Source organism: Poecilia reticulata, chromosome 2, assembly GCF_904066995.2.
Source record: "Poecilia reticulata chromosome 2, P_reticulata-male-v2, whole genome shotgun sequence".
Lineage (NCBI taxonomy): Eukaryota > Metazoa > Chordata > Actinopteri > Cyprinodontiformes > Poeciliidae > Poecilia > Poecilia reticulata.
Window position 1 is genome coordinate 7,428,080 of NC_088831.1, and position 20,673 is coordinate 7,448,752.

At 41.8% G+C, this 20,673-nt stretch overlaps 1 protein-coding gene across 3 annotated transcripts in view; it reads right to left on the minus strand.

The window, feature by feature from the left end:
* Nucleotides 1-208: 208 nt before the first annotated feature.
* Nucleotides 209-20,673, minus strand: part of nrp2a (neuropilin 2a) — a 68,174-nt gene continuing 47,709 nt past the window's right edge. The window contains exons 12-18 of one of the 3 annotated variants that reach the window (XM_081616604.1): nucleotides 17,618-17,698; nucleotides 17,386-17,487; nucleotides 12,482-12,747; nucleotides 11,990-12,086; nucleotides 10,020-10,052; nucleotides 3,644-3,700; nucleotides 209-2,962 (exon numbers count right to left, since the gene is read on the minus strand). In XM_081616604.1, the coding sequence (XP_081472730.1) occupies nucleotides 2,655-2,962; nucleotides 3,644-3,700; nucleotides 10,020-10,052; nucleotides 11,990-12,086; nucleotides 12,482-12,747; nucleotides 17,386-17,487; nucleotides 17,618-17,698 (944 nt within the window). In that variant the 3' untranslated portion in view covers nucleotides 209-2,654. Of the gene's footprint in view, nucleotides 2,963-3,643; nucleotides 3,701-5,056; nucleotides 7,911-10,019; nucleotides 10,053-11,989; nucleotides 12,087-12,481; nucleotides 12,748-17,385; nucleotides 17,491-17,617; nucleotides 17,699-20,673 lie in introns of those variants that run through there. The other 2 variants (XM_008427464.3, XM_008427472.3) reach the window with 2 other exon arrangements.

Below are 20,673 nucleotides of genomic sequence, written 5' to 3' on the forward strand. Positions count from 1 at the left end.
CTAATGGGACATCATGGGGAGATTAGAGGCCAAATGGAGCAGGCAGGCAGGCAACACGCTCCTATGTATGTGCATGTTGCCCAGAAAAGCAGCGAGTTCCTGTGTGTAACCCTTTTGTAATTAAAAATGAAAGATTAGCTGAAAGTCTTGGCTGGTAATTAGAAAGGAAGAACCTATTATATACAGTCTTGGTCAGTGCGTTCTGTAGTATGGTATAAATCCTTTATTAAATAATCATAACAATAATTATAATAACAATCATAAAAAGAGCATTTCTGTACAAAGACCCCTTTAAAATAACAACAACAGCAGTCCTAGTAGTGCGAAAAAACGGGGTGGGGGAATCCTGTCCTCTCAAGTTTTTTTTTTTGTTTTTGTTTTTTCCTCGTAGCCCTCCCAGTCAGAAGAGGGCGCTGTGACTGTCACTGTCAGTTTCAAATGAGTATATTTTATACCGGCTCCAAAGGCAAGCTGGATCCCCGAGGCTCCAAGGCACTTTGAAGAGAGTCAGTGGGGTCCGTCAATGTGGGCCTCCGAGGACGAAAGATGGCGACGGTGAGGGTGAATGAGATGGGTGCGCTTCTACAGTGAATCCATTGAATTTCATTTCTAAGCTGGAGTGGGTGTTTAAAAACAGGCATGTGTGTGTCCTAACATTACGGGTTGATTGTGTACTCAATGTTCTGTATATACAACAGTACATTCAGTTGAAACCAGATATTTACACACGTTGTAAAAATGTGCACAACCTTTCTTTTCATTGTTGTCTGACTAACTTTTACCATATTAGGTTGTTAAATCCAGAAGTGAAGGAACTGGTGCACTTCACAAAATAGATTGTATTATGATTAAAGAAAATTACGTGAAAATGTTTAGAGATTGGCCTTGAAGCTAAGCATAGCATCAAGTTAGTTACAAAGTGGCTTAAGGACAACAAAATAAATGTTTTGGAGTGTCGTAGTCCCATAGTAAATTGTGGGCAGAGCTGAAAAGCTGTATGGAATCAAGACGTCCTACATACCTGACAGTTTCACCAGTTCTGTCTTGAGCTATAGGCCAAAATTTCAGCAAACTATTGTCACACAGTTTAAAAATTATTTTCTTTCTCATTATTCTGGCATTTAGCCATTGGAAATAATTTTTGGTAACTGTCTTATGACAGTGACTGTTTAGTCGGATTTATTGTTGGACGATGGAGAAAAAGATTATGCAGTGTACATAAATATCTGCATTCAACTGCACAAGTGAGGTGTCTGTGTATTAATGTGCTCAGGAATGAATGCTGAGATCGTTCTTGTTCGTCCTCTTACTCATGGCTTACAAGTCTCTGACTGGTTCAAAACCATGTCATAAAACAAATACATTAAAAAAAACAATGACAAAAAAAGCTTGCCTTGGTATGCAGTGATAAAAAAAAAGAAAAGATTCCCAAAGTAGGCCACCATTAACCAATAAGTTGAGGTGGATGCTTGTGTGTGTTGGAGGAGAGATGGAATAGGTCCTTTAAATCATGGCTTTTGAGGTCCACGTGTAAAAATGTCTCGATGTTGCCTCGACAATCCTTTTTATCCCCCCCCCCAGCATTTCCACACACAATGCTTTGCTTTTAAGGCTTGTTGTGCATCTGGGCACACAGTCGCTCTGTTGATCGGATGTGTCTCTGGTTTGTTTCTGATCCCATTTGTTCTTTTTGTTTTTTGAAAGCACAGAGCGAGCAATAGCTCCTGGGAGGGAGAAGCACGGGGGAATTTGAGTGCTCTGTCAGTCACAGTCTTGTTCGTTCTTTCGTTTGATTCGCTTCCTTCAGGGTTCTTCGGTCTCTGCCCCAACCAGCAATCCATAGGTTGCACCATCCAAATCTCCTTGACCTTTTCTGATTTGCCGCCAATGTAAACACGACCTTCTCTTTGACAAGAATCAGTAACAACTAAATCTAACAACAACACCTTTCCGTCAGTAAAAGAATGTTTCCCTCCCTACCTCTACTTACACCCACACACACGCACACACACACACCCACACATACATATATATCTATATATACTTTCTTCACCTCTTTTTCCCCAACTTATCTTTAACCACAGGACTGGCAACTGGCCCGAAAGAAAACAAAGTGATTGAGTAGAAGCTCAACTAAAAATACCACAGAGGGAAAGAAACTAAAGGGCCAACTGAGGATGATGCGTAGCAGGAACTAAAGAGTCAAAGGGCCTTACAAAGGAGCTAAGTTCTAGGTCACTGTGTTCACAGGTGATCAAAAAATACTCTTTTCTAATCTTATTCCTATCCTACCACCTTTCCAACATAATGAATCCAAATCTGTCCGTGTAGTTTACAGTATCCAGTTGCAAAACTAGACATATCTATGACGCATTTAGAAGCAGTTCTCTTTACGTGACCCAGGATTCAGCAATTGATATGTGTTGATATTTAGTGTTTGAGGCCTATCGTCCCTGCATGGTCCATGGAGGTAACCCTGGTCGCTCAGTCGTTGATGAATTTGCAGAAACAAGTGCCAACACTGGACGGTGCTGCGTTTTCCAAACAAGTTCTCACTGAGACCTGCATCACCGAGGAACACTAAAGTTGGCAAAGATGAAGAAAATAGAGAGAGATTTTCACAAAATGCCTGTATCTTTTCCTCATCGCTTCACTCATGCTTCAGTGCAGCAGCGCTGCTGGTTGAGTTTGACTTTGTGCTTGAGGCCATCGTACAATTCGAAGTTGTAGTTCTCCAGAGTGGTGGAGGATCGTGACGAGAGTCCACTGTAGGAGCACGTGCAGTACAGGAGGAGGCCGGCGCACACTGCCCCGAGCAAGACGCCCAGGGAGCTCATGACGATGATTGTGACCAGGATGGGGTCCAGTGTGTATAGCCACGAGTTGTCTTTTTCTGAGGTGTGTGTCACTGGAGGATCAGATGATGGGGACGTGGGCACGTTCCACTCTGGGATATGCAAACCTAAGACAGGCAGAGGAGAGCAGATGAGAAAAATAAGGTATTTGCTAAAGTAAAATGCCAGTAAACAACTCATGCATTCGGCAGGCACTTTATTAGGTGCACCTGCTCAACTTGAAACCAGCCAGTCCCTTGGTAGGCATGGTGAAGACACCTTGCTGAAGTTTGAACTGTTGCAGTTTACAGATTTGAAAAAGAGAACAGGCAGAGTATGCAACGGTTGAGTGGACAGAAAAAACCCTTCTGATGTCAAAGAAGAATGGAGAGACTGATGTTACAAGATAGAAAGACAACACTAACTTAGATAAGCCACAGTTTGCCTCATTATTATTGCTGACTTTGTGAATCCCCTTTATGACCACAGTGTACCCATCTGCTGAAGGCTATTTCCAGCAGGATCATGCATCATGTCAGAAAGCTAAAATCAGAACTCTAACTGGATTCTTGAACCGGACAATGAGTAATTAATTCAACATACTAACAGACACTAGATACTAATCCATGCAGTGGAACGGGAGACTTGCATCCTCGATGTGCAGCCAAAAAAATCAGCAGGAACTTTGTGATGCTATATAAAAATTAAAGTTGTTCCTGAGGCACAAGGGAGTCCAAACTCGTATTAACAAAGTGTACCTAATAAAGTCCTGGATGAGTGTATTTTGGCATGTGTATAATGTGCCTTACCACTGCCAAGAGGGTCTCTGCCCATGGAAAGTCTCCCATCTCCAATGTGTCTGGTACCTGTCAAAGAAAAGCACGGGGTCTTTAGCAGCAAATCAATTTACACTAACTTTTCACACTTGTACAAAAGAAATCCTGTAAAACTCGATGCCAATGAATAAAAACTGATCTTGTGTTAAAATGTTACATATGTGTCAGATAGCTTTATTCTTTGATTTTTTATTTTGTTGATTGGCACAAAAACTCTGAATATGATGAAACATGGCAGTAAGAGTAAAAAAGACGGAACCCATCAAAATATCTTGAAAACAGAAAACTAGGGCACTGAAGTTGACAAAGAAGTTACAAAACATCACACATCACCCAAAGCCAGCTGTTTTTCTCCTTGGTGCAGCACTCCAGACCTATTGTACTGTATAATTACCCTCCAAATATTCCCGGTCATGTGTCAAACAAATAAACACTAGCAGGATACATCGGAACATGTACCCAAATAAATCTAAGTAGAGTGTGCATTGCCATACTAATATTAGCAATACATTAGTGCTTTGCTCAATTGTTGTGCACTTCCGCTTAGTTTGTCCCTTTACCGATTCATACACTTGTTTTATCCGCATTTGTTTATGCTCAGACCTAGTCCACTGCAAGTTGAGTATATTGTTTAATTTTTCTAAATACTTCACATTACACCATATGTCTTTTCATTGTGAAGTTGATCTCAGATTTTCTGACTCCACTTCCTAATACAGTGGACCCTGGTATTTGCATAAAAACTGAAATCTTCAAGACCCACTGTAAAAACGCACATAACTGCCTGCTTTAATAGCTCAAATACCAAATATACCTTAATATAAATCAATAGGCACAGTGGGAAACATGTTGGCACTGCCACTGAAGCTAATAGCTACGGTCTTCTTTATTTCTGTTCTTGGAGACTGGCTGCTTTGCAAACTCCAGTTTATAGAACAAACTTCAAGTAAGTGAATTAGCAAAATACTGAACCACAAGTAGGTGGGACTTCACTATTCCATAGAAAATTAAAATAATTGGTTCTCAAAGTAGGTTTCAAAGGTTGGTATGATTGATAATAAACCTCCCTTCTTGAACCTGAAACACTCTGAAATGACTTAATATGAAATGACAAAGAAGCAAAATGACCGGCCCCTACTTTTACTGTACAATATAGAGACCTATAAAGTGAATAACTGAACGGTTTCAGACATGGCTTTTGTGTCTTTCGCTCCATTTCATTCCAATACCTATGCCAACAAGAATAAACAATCAAAAGTGAAAATTAGCTTGTTGTGCCATAATGTTTTTAACAAATCAGTACCCTTGTAAATATACCAAATAAATTCACCTACACATTATTTTATTTTTTTTTGCCGGTATGAGAAGATAAAACAGACAAATGTATGCTTTTAAAATAGAAAAATATGACTTTATTTATAGAGAAAGTTTATTAAGATACATTCCTGTCAAACACACAGTCATCACATTTGATAAAGATTGTATAAGACTGCTCATTCTGTGCCAGGACAAGTCAAAACACAATATCAATGTTGAAATCATTGCTGTCAAGGTTAAGAGCGGTGCATTTGACGATTAAAGAAAGAAAGAAAAAAAAATTGGCAACGTTCACAGTCAACAAAGTAGTGCTTATGCCTGCTGTACTCTTTTACATGGCAGGTGGCCTGAACTTAGACCTGATGCCAATGTCTGAATTGGAACACGAGTAAACTACTAATAGAAGCAGCACTTTGGTTGAGTTTCTAACTTTGTTTCTTTGTGTCTATCTGTGTTTGCTGCTCTTGGCGAGTGTTCAGGAGTGGGAGTAGCTGCTTGGCAAGGGATACGACTAGATCTAGAGGTCTTTGATGGCCGATGGCATTATTAACACGGTTGCCAGGACAACGGAGGTTGGCAACGAACCGGGTGACGGAGGCGCAGCAGATGGGAGGAAAAAGTGCTTACCGCAGCCTTAATAAATGTTATCCGTCCATTAACTAATTACTGCTATTAGAAGCTTGGTGGGTAATGGTGTCGGGATGGATTGAGTAAGGTGTCCAGTCCCTCTCTTCTCAAGTTGATTTAAAAGCACAAAGTAAGAGTGTGCCAAAAACAGTTTTCCTCCACAGCAGAGGAATAAAAAGTGCACCTTTGTAGTTTTGTCAACAGACTGAGGTGTATTCTGCTGAGGTGTGGGTAGGAGGTGATGGGTTTTTGCAGTTTTGACAGACCCAGAGTGCCCCATTAAGCTGCAGAGCAAACACTTCAATTTCATTCAAACCATCTGAGCGTAGGTCAAAGCCTATAAGCTCTGGAGCAACTGATGGGAAAATTGGCGCCAGTCAGGCCCATTTTTTGCAAAATTGCTAATAAACAATATATTTTTTATTATTGTTGTGTTAAGCCAGTGGCATCCAAAGCCAGAGTCCATAAATGTAAATGTATGGGAAGCCCTCTGCAGAACTTTATGACATGCTAAGGCCATTTGAATTAGCTGTTTCAGTTTGAAAACATAAAGGACACTGGCCCGTTTACTACCTGGAGAAAGTGCATCTGCAGTCTTTGATAGCGTCTTATGGCACAAAAGAAACCAAGCATAATAGCTGAGTCCAGGGTTCCTGCATGTTTTTCATGTCATAATTCAGGACTTTTCCCATCTGAGTTTTAAGTTATTTTTAATTTTTAACTAAAAAAAAAACTGAACTACAAATTTATGACGGACATTCCTACAGATATCAAATTTAAACATGGGATGGATGGATGAATTGATAACACAACATGACTGAGAATAAAGTCCGGAAACGCGTATTTTGTGTCGAAACCCTGTAGTTCTGTCCACTGGAAGTCAAAATATCCTGAAGTTCTCTTTCAAGGCTGCACTTATACACTGCAAAACACTACGCTTATGGCCTCCAGATGGTCCTGCGGCATTGTGGGATTTGTAGGAGCATAAATCAAGTAAGAAGTGGTGATGGCCGACAGCTGTGTCTATTTACAACCCCCCTTTAAAACAACAAGCACATATTCGCACTGAAAAACACGACAAGGCTCGGCCTGGCGCAGGCTTTCATCTGGGCAGCTCGAAGATGAGGGGGGGTGACACTGGGGGGGGGCAACAACCGGAGTGGGTGGTAAGGAGCACGAGTGGGAGTGGAACAACGTGCTTTATTACACCAGAGAGTCAGGATGAAAACACTAAACACTGAGGACGGCTGCATCCATCACCGACTGATGCCTTTATCGGGAGAGGATGAGCCGCTCAATCAAACAAGCTGGTTATCTCCGTTTTGCGATGCAGGGATTTAAGTATGATGGATTTGCATTCTTTTTGGTTTTAAATGTGCACATGCTGTGTTTGAAAGATCAATGGAAGCATATTTTCTTCCTTTCCATCCGGTGCTGCAACGCCCTCCACGTTGGCATGAGTTGCGTCGCAGGCTATCCTGCGTTGTTAATACAGAGACACCATGAGCAGTGTTTTTTCCCGGCTTGCCAGATCATTTCCACAGCCACAGCACAGTAGATGTGTCTCAGCCTAACAGTTTTCTCCCCTTTTTGTGTCTCTTGGGTCTTGTTTTAGCCTTGCTGTTTGGCAGCTCTGGCTGGCTCGACCTCTCCCCCCCCCATCTACCCACAGCCGCACATGTCTTTGTCTGAGTCCATGCTGGGGTCGTTCCAGGCAGACTGTCAGGGTTACGAGGGAGCCAGACGCTGTTAAATGGTCCGAATCAAGCTGTTCGAGAAAAATAACTTCGTCCCTCTCATCGGGGGCAGCGCGGCGTGATAATGTCAAGAGCAAACTCCTTTATGAAACAAAGGTGCAGAGTGTTTCTTTGCAAATTTTCACTTTAGTGTCACCATCACCATGGTAGCATAGTAGCTGTAAACAGGAGTGGGTCTGTCGGTCTTTGCAGCACTTCCACGGACATCACAAGTTGGCATCCAGACGGCTAACTGGTGCAATAAGCTAAGTGTTTCTGTTTTTAGCAGAGGGTGCGGTGTCGGTCCCGGCTGTCCAGCCTCACTGTCAGGACTGGCTCCACCCCTGGGGTGGCCATACTGGTGGACCAGTTAGAGTACTGGAAGCACTGTGAGGAGCTGTGATAGGCCACGGAGAGCTGGTTCTTCTTGGTGGCCAGGTGTTGTCGACAGCAACAGAGGGCTCTGACCAAGATGGCTACCGCCAGGAAAAGCAGGGCGCCTCCGGCGGCCATAATGTAATACCAGTGGATGGGCAAGGGAGGCACAGGAACGCCTCCCCCTGGTGAAGAAATACAGAGTAATTGGCCAATGGGAAAAGAGAGGAGTGGCATTTTTTTGTTTATTTTCTGCATTTAATTTGCTGCTTCATGTTCTTTTTTTTCATCTCTTAGCTCACAAACAGCAGGCGTGCATCTCATTTGAGCATGCACAAGCATGCCAGTTGCAAAGAATAAAACAAATCCTCAGTGCCATAAATAAAAAAAAAGAAATTAAAACATTAAAGCATTTACTTCCGTCATGGAGCTGGGGTTGCAGTTTGAGGACAACTTTTCACACCAAGATCATCAAGAGATTTAGGTTGACACCAGTCCAATAGCTGATTCAGGCAGATGCAATGCAGGCAAGTCATTTTGAAGCTGCAGTGATTTTACTTGGTGTGAACTGAAGCCACAACTATTAGTTATACAAGCAATCACACACATTGAATTAAGGAGCTTCCTCTTCCTGTTTCACACTGGCACGGGATGCCACATAAAGCCTTTGGAGCCATGCAGGAATCAGTGGAACAACCAATTATTTAGCTGGCTCGTGTTGGTTGATTTGTCCCAAGTTCGTAAATTATCCTGTTCTCTTGTCTCGGCTTCTTCACATTCATCAGCCATCCTGGCCGGTCCTCTCCTCCTCAAAGCCAAGGGCTGTCTCCTTAGAGACTATCTCCACAGATCCTCTCTGCTTCTTCCCCTGGCGCCAACCTCTCCTTCCTTAAATTCTTGGTAAGAACAAACTAAGCGTCTTCCAAGAAGCTTGTATGCTCCTTTAAAATACAGCTGAAATAAAACCCAGATGAGATTTGGGGAATATGAATAAATTAGCACCCACATGAACTGTGTGAAATCTCACACCGAACTAGGGACGGGGGAAGCAGAGCTCAATACTTCCTGATTTTTGGACCGTGTCACATAATTACAGGGAGGGAAATGGTGCGTGATCCCGCTACTTCACACCGCACACACTCATCAGACGTAACGGAGTGGAGGGACCCACGCTCGGTGCTGCTCAGTCACTCTATCTGATTGCTTTCCGCCGGGAAAACCGCCGCGTGCGTCGATGTCAACGCCAGCGCTCGTGTGCGTTCGTCGAGGGTTAGGGGATTTTGCGTGGGAGTGCGAAAGCCAGGGAAGTGCACACGCATCACATTCTGCAATAAAACCCCCCAGACAAGCCTGCATCTTAGTGGAGGGCATTATGAGATGCTGAAACACTTGCATCAATCACAAAGAGCCCCCCCCGAACCCCCACCCCATCCCTGCCCCATCCCATCCCCACCTCCTTGGATGCTCTAAACATTTTTCATGAGGCATGGAGTTATTAAATCCCTTCAGGCTGTATCCTGCAGACTAGACCGGGGAGAACGAAGCTCTTTTCAAATACCTGACTGCATGAGGTTGGTTTGATTTAGCTTGCCTTGCACACAGAGTTTGAGACCAATTCTTTGTTGGTGACAAAACTAACCTACTATGCAACTTGCCTTGACTTTTAGACTGAAATTGTGTTTTTGCAAATGTGATTGTTTTCATTTTAGTAGGAGGTTTAGAGAGTTCTTCATGCTGGCTGATGATAAAAAGGAATGCGGTTTAGTCTGGTCAGCTCCGGCAAATTTAACATCGTCAGTGAAGGAAAGCTTTTAGGCGTCATTGCAGAAAGTACTCGCACTCTTTTGACTTTTCCACATTTTGTCACATTTCAACCACAAAGGTCAATGAATTTTATTGGGATTTGATGTGCCAGACCAATACAAAGTGGAATATAGTCATTAAAAATCTTATGTGTTTGTATTGACCTTCTCTGTGTCAACACTTTGTATTAGTTGCAAGTGTTTCAGGATGTGTGACTACCAGCCTTGGGCATCTAGAGACTTAAGTATTTTCCTTCTATTTCACATTTCTGCTCTACTTTGTGTTGCTCTGTTACTTAAAATCCAAATAAGATTCATTGAAGTTTTTTGGTTGTAGTGTGACAAAACTGGAAGGCACTGTAATCTTTCGTTTTGCAGTTTTGACAATCAAAGCGAGAACCCCCCCCCCTTCTCCCCTGGGTTGATGCATACTGACGGGCAGGAAGCAAGACCACATTTAGGAAGTGACATCCTTATAAAAGCCAAACTCACCTGGGTTTTCTGGAGAAAACGCCGAGAAGGGTTCTATGAGGACAGGGAGACAAGATTCAGACAAGAACAGAAGAGGAGAATCTATTAATATGACGGAAAAATGTCACAGAAATGTCACAAGACTATCTAAATGAAATTTCCCTGATATCTAAAGTGAATAATGGCATTTACTGAGCTTTTTGGGAGGAATGCAATTCCTTACATGACATGAGTTTGGTTGTGAGAAGGTGTGTGTGTGTGTGTGTTTGTGTGTGTGTGTGTGTGTGTGTGTGTGTGTGGGCTACATGAATGTGCTTACTGGTGGACTCCCAGCAACACTGGGGAAGGCTTGGAGGTTCTGGGTGGCTGTAAACTAACAGAGCAGAACCTTCACTTTGATTGTGTGGAATGCAAACAGAAAAAAAGAGGCGCTGCATGCGCGTCTCAGAGAGTGTTTGATTGTGTGTGTGTGCGTGTGTTGAAGGGAGGGCGGTTAAAAGAGAAGGAACGAGGGGAAAACAACTCGGGAACGAGAGTCTTTTTTTTTTTTTTTTTGGCGGGAACACAAACGCGCTGTGAAAAACTCAACTGTGTTGCTTGATAAGAAACATCCCAGCATGCCATGGGAGTGGTAGGAGGAAGTAGGCAAAAACAGGAGGGGGAGATGTGAAGGCAGGGCTGTCATCTTCGCCTTCCAAGCTGCAGAGCAACATAGGGTCTCTCAGGACTCTCGCGAAACATTTATAAACACAAAAAATGTCGGAAAGTGCAGGGAAAAACATCCAAATAAAAAAAAAAACCCAGGCGCATTTTCTTTTAATTACACACTAGTCCACCTGCGAAGCCAGCTCCAAAGAGATGATGGCTGGGGTTTGGCTTTGAACCTGCAGCTTGGTCTCTGATCTGTTTAAGACCCTCTCTGAAGCCCCCGCTTGGGCCAGATTAAGTAGGCTATGCTTGGGCTCGACTCACGCCCTGCACTCCCAGAGCTTGCTTGGGAAACAGCCTCACTAGTAATTCCCTCTGACGGTTCGGGAAAAGCTTTGTTTACAAAATACGACAGGAGCGAGAGAGATGGATGGAGTAGAGAGGAAGGGGAAAAATCTAATGAAACATAGATTAGCATCTTCAAGACCCATGGGGCATTTATGGCCTACTTTTCCTATTCTTCTTTTCTTTTTGGTGAGGAAGTAAACGACGTCCCTCCCTCCCCTTTTTCTCCCCCCCCCTCTCCTTCGTTTTATCTCTACAGTTGGTGGGCTCTTCGATCTCCAAAAGCTGGAATGTGGAGGGGAGGATTAGAGTTTGAAGCGTTTACCTCCTCACGTGCATCAATGTTCAAGGACCTTGCGGCTAAAATGTTTTCGCACAGCAACTTTGCATAAGAACTTCCATTAAAGGGCCTTATTGAGATTTTATGCCATAAAGTGGGTAAATAATTATAAAATAGAATCAAAATCTTGTATGGTTATTTTTGTTTTCAAATATAAATCTGAAAAGTGTGGCATGCATGTGGATTTAGTGGATACTGTGTAAAAAGCACCTGTACAGCACTGCAGGATTTTAGGGTTATGTCTCCCATGCTGCCCAGACAAAGCATCGGTTTTAAATTGCCAGAAATTTCTAAACTGGATTTAGGTCTGGACTTTGACTATAACGTTTTAATGCATGATAGAGGCAATTTTAGTCCTTAAGAGTAGGCGTACTGCAGGTTTTTCATCTTTCAAATTTGTAGTTGCCAAAAAAAAAAAAAAAAATGTTTATTTCCTTCTACTTCACATTTATGCTCTACTTTTGTTGGCTCATCACACTAAATACCAATAAAATAGAACAAAATAAAAAAAGTTTGTGGTTGTAACATGAAAAAAAATATGAATACTTTGCAAAGATACGGCAACCAGAGTGAGCGATGATGGATGTGTTGATGGTTTGCATGTTCCGTTCTATATATAAAAATCCATTTTGGCAAGCTGCAGCATTATGCGACGTACCTGTGCACTCTTTCAGAGGGGAGCTCGCACTCATGTGGAGGTTGTCTATCCAGATGTGTCCTCTGGTACTGTGATGAAAGAAACCCTCTATCACAACCTGGCAGCCAGAAAAGAAAAGGAGAAGCAGAAGAATGCATGAGACAGAAGACAAGATGAAGGTAAGGCGGCGCAGGGGGCGGAAGCAAGTTGAGAATAGGGACAAACAGGAGGAGGGAGGATAAAAAGTTAATATGAACCTGGTTGCACTCAGCACTTGCAATCATGGTTTAGTTTACTGCAAGCTACTTATGCTTACTTTTTTATGAGAACATTAACTTCTTGTGATGTCTCTGACATATGCATGAGAACAAACAACCAAGCAGCCGGCAGAGAAAATACTTTTCTCTGTGTACTTTTTAAAGTTAAACCTGACTCCCAAAGAACGAATCTGACTCTGTGTTTTTATTTATTTATTTATTTTGTTATTAATCTGTAAATGCAACCATTTTCTACCTGGAATTCTTTTGGGGAGCGTGGCACGATGGTCCGGCCTTCTTTCCAGATCGTGGTGTGGTTGTCGCGGAGCGACCACAGGAGGACCTCGTCATTAAGGTCGTCCCGCAGAAACACATTCAGGTTGCCCTGGGAATCCCCCCACATCTGGTAGGAGAACAGGAGGCAGAGGGGTCCGGCGTTGGCCGGCACCACGGGGCTCACGAGGCGAGCGCGCTGCTCCAGGTTCTTCAGGCTTACGTCCAGGTACAGGTAATTGTTCAACGCTGGAATGGTAGAAAGTTGAGATTTACAGCAAATGTATTCACACCCCTTAAACGAGAGCTGGGGGACAAATAAATTTTGTTGATTGATTGAATCTTTGACTAGTAAAGACTTAATTTTGAGAAAATACAGATATTTTTTTTTCACCAATGCATTCTACAACAAAATATAAGGGTCAGTCTAAGTTGAAATGTTTTTTTGTTTTTTTTTACGAGACTAACCAATAAAATTCAAATAATATGTAAATACAGTCTTAATATACCAGTACAAAGTTGTAATATTAGGAGAATGAATCAATAGTTTTATGAGAACTCCAACCAAAGAAAACGGCAAATTAATTATTCAAGCTTTTTTTTTTCCATTAAAAAAACTTTTTTTGTTGTTGTAATTTTAAGGTTTTCTTCTGTTAAAATTGCATCTTTACTGTGCTACTGTGCAACTCACAGAAAGGACGACGTAAATAAAAATCACTCTTTCTGTAAAAGGAAAGTGAGAAACAAAAAATAATTATAATCGGACGTGGCATGAAAGATGTTATTTTTAAACCTTATGACCCAGCCCGATTTGTTTCCTTTTGCAAGAAGCTGTGTTTAAGTATTTTAACTCTAATCTGATTGGCTGTATGGTTTATGCCAGCATTGTGTGAGGCTGGAGTGTTCATTTCCATCCAACCTGACCCTTGAACAAAAAAAAAAAAAAAAAAAAAAAAAAAAAACCCGAGCTAATCACTGATTGCTCACAGGAACGGGATCCCTGCTGCACAATGGTCGCACAGAACAATAGGGATATGACAAATATAAACACACCGAAGAATAGGTCCTAACAAGAAGGCCATTCACATGTGAAGTATCACGGCCCATTCCTCTTCATTCCCCTCTCAGGTAATTCCTTTAGCGACTAAAAAAAAAAAATAATAAAAACGTCTCGACAAAAAGCACGGCACTAAATTTGTTTACACCAGAGGATGTTTAGTTTGCAAATTCGACGCCGGCACAAACTGCATTGTGAAAGACAAGCGAGCCGACTGTATGAGAAAGAGATTGAGTGCAAATGCGAGTGTGAGAGAACGAGAGAGAGAGAGAGAGAGAGAAAGAGAGAGAGAGAGAGTTACTCTGTGAAGAATTTCCTAAGTGGGCCCGGTGGGAAAATGTCCAGCATCAACAATCTGCACATTAAATCACCTGCTTCGTCACAAACAAACTGTGTATATGCTGCAGGAGTCCTTCAGGGCCAGAAAAAGAATCACGAGCATAACAGCAGATTATAGGATCTGCCTGAATGTGTTAGTTTCCACCGCTTGCTGCACAGCAGAGACTAATAGCCTGTATTATTCAGCTCAGGTTGAAGCGCGACTCCGCCGATTCGGACTGGACCTTTTCCTGAGTGGCTGTGTGGGTGTGTGGGTTTTCCATCGGATCACACAAGTTGTATCTGGAGGGAACAAATCTGTCTCGAATCTGACAGGCCCCCACTCCCGCCATACGGTCAGAGTCGCCTGTCTGTGACACTTTCCACACTGTGACTGTGACAGTATCTCCCATGGCCCATCGCGACTCAGGAATGATTGTGTGTGAGTGCAGTCTTTGCTGAACTTGAAGAATATTTAGTGCTCTACAAAGGATTTGAAACCTCTGACATCAACTCCCCCCAACACCACCACATTCTTGTGATTCCTAGCATTAGAATTCATGTTTTTTTTGTTGTTGTTTTTTTTTTACAAAAATTTACTTTTTTTTTCTTTACACTTGTTATTTTTGGTGACAGTGAAATGATAGCTAGTTCTAAATATTTTTTATTATTATTATTTTTTTTTTTACAAATACAACCTAAAAACTTTAGCATGCATTTGTATTTAATCCATTTTACTCTGAAACCCTCGCATATAATCCAGTGTAAACAGATGACTTTAGTCCGAAAATTTGTTGGATTTCACTTTTTTAACCAACTTATCCACTGCTGTCACAGTGACCCAACTCAATGCTATCCTGCTGCTTTTCCAGACCTGGGGGAAAGTGGTGTGCTAATCAGACCTACAAACCACCGAGCATTAATCATCTATTTTACTATTTTTCTGCTGCCACAGGAGGCAAACGACGAGTGAATTTGTAGAGCTTAGTTGCCACATTTTCATCAGGAAAGCATCTAAAGCCAACAATAATCTTATAAGTCCATGGTGGCTAATTCTGGCTTTATTACTGGTTTCACGTCTGAGGTCAAGAGGTGACAAGTTTGTGGCTTCTGGGTCACGAGGGAAAAACGAGCTCTGCCGAGGATTAAACAGTGATTTGATAGCGGTGAAATAATGATCCTGTTCTGGCTGAGATTTCTGACCTTTGACATTAGGAGGAAAATCAAAGGCGTGTCAGAATGGCTGGAAATGATACTTAAAACATAAAAGGCGCAACTTGGCTTAATCTATGCAACCCTTTGCGATCTGGCTGTGATGAAAGAAGCTGCTTTGAAGCCCTCTGCTGAAGCCAAACAGATCACGCTTCAGGAGCGGCGGGATTAGGCGTAGGATCGTTACTGGTATCGAGGTGTATCAGGTTTTTAAAAGGTTAATATTTCAAAAATACGGCAGCTTAAAGTCTGTTCAGCAAGATGCTGGAAAAGTGAATTGCGAAAGGTTCAGTAAGTTAAATTAAAGAATTTTAGGAGCTTGTAAAGGCTACTAAGATTATAAAAAGATAGTTAATATTGATATTTCTGCATTTATGTACCCGCCTTCAATTCCTTCAAACACAGTACAAATTATACAGTCAAAATTTATAATAGCTGCTGAAACAGCTATTTTCCACAGCAACATAAAGCTTGGTAAATAGTGTATACCATTTTTCCAACCCAAAGGAACTGAAAGTCAAAACCCAACAATAGTTTGGTTTATAGCAATTTTTGGGAAGAGAATACTTTCAGGGGTTTTGCAGGAATGTTCAAGGGATCATTTTAATTTCCTTTCAACAAGGTTGTTTCCTACGTAGCTTCGTCAGAGTTTAATAAAGTCCAAATTCCTCTACAGCTCATGGAACGGATGGCCGTTGCTCGCACATTTCTAAAAGGCAAACAATCAAAATCCAAAATAAAGGACGTGGGAAACTCAAACGCACAAATTTAAACAGCTAATAAACGTAAAGTAAGACCTGTACATATTTAAGATTTTAAATATCTAAGCAATCAAATGCAAGGTCAAAATAGTTATTCAGCTGTAGTGAGGTGCTTCAGAAGGTAAAAAAATAAATAAATAAACGGCTGGTGCCGTATCCTTCCCTATCCCAGAGGGAATCCTCTTCTGTAGCTTTGAATATCACACCATAACCCACACATTTGATCATTGCTTGTGCATAAGGAAGAATGTCACTTCTGCAGGGAATGACTAAATAGATGCAGCTCTCCACAGCATCATGAAAGGTGGGGCTAATGTAACAGTTGGGAATGATTGCTCTTCTTCGGACCTTAATTACAGCTACTGGGTCCTAACCTCTTCCTGTGGAGCTTTGTTGACACCGTAAGCCTGTTTGTCACATATGAGGACGTATATACATGCCCGACACATCCGCGGCGTCTGTTTCCCTCTGATTCCCCCGCTTCATTTTCATTTCAGCACCCTTGGCGAGCAGCACGGCTGGCAGACAATGCTGTCGCTAAATTAGACCGGTTTCAATTTAAGAAAATTATTTTAATCAAATTGAAAAAGCGACTCAATGAAGGCGCGGTGGGAGAATGACTCCATTTAATTGTGGAAAATGGCATCTTGTCTTTACCCGCGGAAGTTGATAAACTTTAATGCATTTGTGCTTGTGCTATTTTCTCCACAGAAATAAAATCCTCCCTGCAGCTGCATGCATAAAGGCTCTCAGCTGATGTAGAAAATCATCAAACACTGAAATGCATTTAAGGGATGCCATGTTTTCTAAATTCATTCAGCCCTCGAGTCTCTGCAGGCGAAATCCGAGTCATTTAGCTAACCAGTCAGAGAGTCCAGAGGGGGTGAATTACAAGATGGAACATAAAACAGTGGGTGTTATGCAGATTTTCTTTTTTTTTTATAAACTATGCATTCAGCTAGACAGCTTAATAAATATGGAGGGTGAAATAACACTAACCGTAGCCATTTACACTATAACTGGCAATAAGAAATGAGAAAGCCTTTAAATAGATAAGAAAAAATGTCTTAACTGCACCAATATTAGGGTTGTCACTATCAGTATGACCGATATCATGGCTGACATAATGACATAGTTTTAATTGTCATAATGCTTCACAGACAATATAAATATGACATTTCATGGGTGCTACAAACAAATGTAAGTAAGACAGTTTATTTTGCGGATATGAAGCTTAATAATTACATGGTGGATGGTATTTTTTCTTACCATCCAGCTGGATGGTATTACAAAAATAGCCAAGTAAATTAGCATTTAGAGTTGATCTGAAATAATGTATTTAGGGGAATGTAAGCGCATTAAATGTTGTCAAAGAGCTAAAGCGCTGAACGACAGATTAGATCCGCCGCTGGTGCATTTTTGTTTTCCACTCTTTTCCATACAAAGTACTATCAGACTCTCTTACAATTTCACTCTAAACACGTTGCCCTCATTCATTCACAAAATTGTAACCTGTTGTTAACGTGGGGGGCCACTCACATTGTTTGCGCCTCGACCAGAGCAGTGAGGCGCCGGGGTCCTGTGTCCATCCGCACAGGTCGTGGTCAAAGTCACACATGCCAAGAGATGAAGGAGGGGTGGCTGCTGTTGAAACAGTGAGTACAGAAGAAAAAAGGTAAGAACAGAGTAGGTTGGAATGTGAAATGACCTTTATTACCATTGAATCAAGCCTCCTTAAACGACGAATGATCCGAGGTGGGGTGCTTTTTACCTGTAGTCGTGTTGAGGACTGTGGTGGTTTCCGGGGTAGGAGTCGTGGTCGTAGTTGTGGTCATAGTTGGAGTGCTGATTTCTGCAGAAAAACACAAACCGTAACTCTGGTCAGGATGGTTAAGTACAGAAACAATCTAAAATTTTTCTAATCTGAAAAGTCAGAACTCAGACCTGGAGAACCCTGTGGTCACTGATCATGCTAACTACTAAAAGCAATAAAACATAGTAACAATGCTATCACTATCAGTTTGCATGGTGACACAAAGGCCAATTTATCGCATGAACTCTTCAAAATGGTAAAGATAAGAGAACATACAGATGGATGTTGATGCTCAGAAGTTTGGAATTTGCAACAGAAAAACAGGCAGTCACCAAAACATGCCCATGTTTACAGTCAGAGCAGTAACCAAACAGTTTAAAACACTGTTTCAGTTTAAAGTGCTGTAAATATCTGCTTTAAAGCAGCTCTAAACAGTCATTTTAGGAACTGCTTTAACTTAGAGCCTAAACTGAAAACTGCTCATGCCTTTGTCTCCTGCCAGAAGCATGAAAGGACAGAAAGTCCCTCAAACACCCAAGAGGCCCCCTGTCATGTTTTGTCTACGAGCTTAGATGTTGGTATCCGTCTAAGAAGCATACTGGCCAAAAAGCGCATGCACACGCAGACACACATGTCTGACACTAAAGCTGATGGATAGATGTGTCTAACTAACTCCCCTCGACCTTGGATGGGATGATCACACTCTGAGACCAATCTCTGGCTGTCAGCATGGCTCCAGCACGCACATATATAAACAGATGCCTTCAGATGTGTGTGTGTGTGTGTGTATGTGTGTGCGTGCGGGCGTGTGGGTGTGTGTGTGTGTGTATGTGAGCAAGTCTTTTATTTTCATAACTTCTATGCATTTGGACAAAAAAACTCCGGCAGGAACAGAGAAATGTAAAGCTCCTGTGAAGCCGTTTCCTGCCTTGCCACCTATGCTGGCATATTGAAAACCATGTGGGTCTAGGAAATGAAGACGGACATCATGTCCTGTCATGCTTTTGAAGTAAGTGTGATGCTTCTTTCATGCATTAGACGCATCTGCAACAGTAAAAATATGTAATATGGGGACCATATTGTTGATGCCTCATGCTCACCTATGTGTTGGTTTCTGTTTATTTGTATTATGAATAGTGAGTGTATATTGTGATCAGAGGTGTGGATTTCACAGTGTTTTGCTGCTTCGGGAAAGCGTATGTTGTTCTCACTATGAGGTCACAGTTTCATTTTTTATTTTTTTACTTAATACTTTTAATATCTTAAATGTTTCAGACAAAGATAACTTGATCAGAAGAAGCTATTTCATTCCTTAAGGAAAAATGGCCACCTAACAATAAACCTAGGTGCTTCTATTGTTATGGAATGATTTCGACTCACTCTTTCTTTTAGCATAATTGTTTGTCATTTTCTCCCCTAATAGTGTCTTTTAGTGGCCTCATGAAGATGGCCCTTAATCGAACAGAGTTCTGCAGCGATGAAATGTTCTTTGATGACCTCCTAGATGATTCATTGGTGCACTTTTGAAGTAATCGTGGTTGTTTGAAGAGTCACCATTGTTCCATGATTTCTCAGTTTATGAATAATGACTCAGTGATTTTCTGAAGCCCTAAAGCTTATAAATGTCAACAACTTTGCTTTCCAACTTTTCTTAAATTTAATTTGTTGCTTTTGGGAACTGTTAGCCTCCTTGTTGCTAGGCAAGTTGTTTTAAAGTAATGCCTTGCAACAATGACACAATTCGCAATTGAACAAACAAACTCTTTAAATCACAGACAATTCATGCTCTTACATAGGGCCAGGTTGGTTCAGATGGGTTTTTTTCCTGAATGAATGAAATTGAAAACAGTTTTTTTTTTTTGGCTAAGGTTATTTTCATCTGATACTGAATGTACTAAGAAAATCAGAATCAATTAAGTGTGACAACAAAAGTAAAAACACAAGAAATAGTTTTTCCCTGCACTGTACCTGGTGTTAAAGACATTTTAAAGCATTGTCAGATAATTATTTTCCAATGGCATCCAGTCAAAAAAACATCTTTGATTTTTAGCCGTCAAGTCATAAAAAGGCACAGTTTGTGCATAAAACCCCCCAAAAAAACCTGAGATATGTACGCAAACACATGTGGAGCAGGCTGCAGCTGGAATGTGAAGTGGGGAGTGTTATTAGGAGCAGATGGGTCAACCTTGGTGCCATTACACAGAAGTTTGGGTCAGGTCTCAAACAAAGCTTCACATTTATCATGTGAGCAAACTGTGTAAGCGCTTTTCTCCTCCAATATCTGCAGCACGAAACGATTACAAACATATTCGCACTGTTTTCAAGCATCGCTTTCGCAAAAGCAGAAACATGTTTCGACCACACTGTCAGAGCGGATTCTTCAGCATATCACATTTCATACTCCTTTGTTGGCTTTCCTTTGTCTCACTTAAGACGGCCCGAACAATTCCGAGGCGTGGACGCCCAATGAGCTCATGCGAGACGCTTTCAAAGGGAAAACCGGCGCACGGAACGACATGAAGCGGAGTCACGAAAATTTACCGCTCCGAATGCCCGTTAGTGCCGCTACTCCAGGGTCCTGCTGGGAATTTTTCATCTCTCCTTGCGACTGCGGAAAGCAAACACGATGTGATAGACAACCGATAGGCTTGGAAAACGAGTGGAACGTCGCCCCAGCTGGAGAAATGGCACACATGAAAGGGGTCGTCCACAGCTGGCGACGGCTTCTGACATTAACCCAGCGTTAATGTCATGTCCTTTATGCCAGTCATTTTCCACCTAATGAGACGCTTATCACTGCCGGGAAGGTAAAGGCAAGGAAAAGCAGCTCCTCTTCCCAACAAGCATCTCTCCGTCGCCTGTGTGCCTTTTTATTCCACTTTGACCTTTGAGTTCAATCTCAGGACAAGGTGTTAAAATAAACCAAGAGCCAACACCTGTGTTACCTGTGTGCACAGCCGAATGCAACCACACACACACGCATGCACTCTTGGTTGAGTCCATTAAGATTCCTA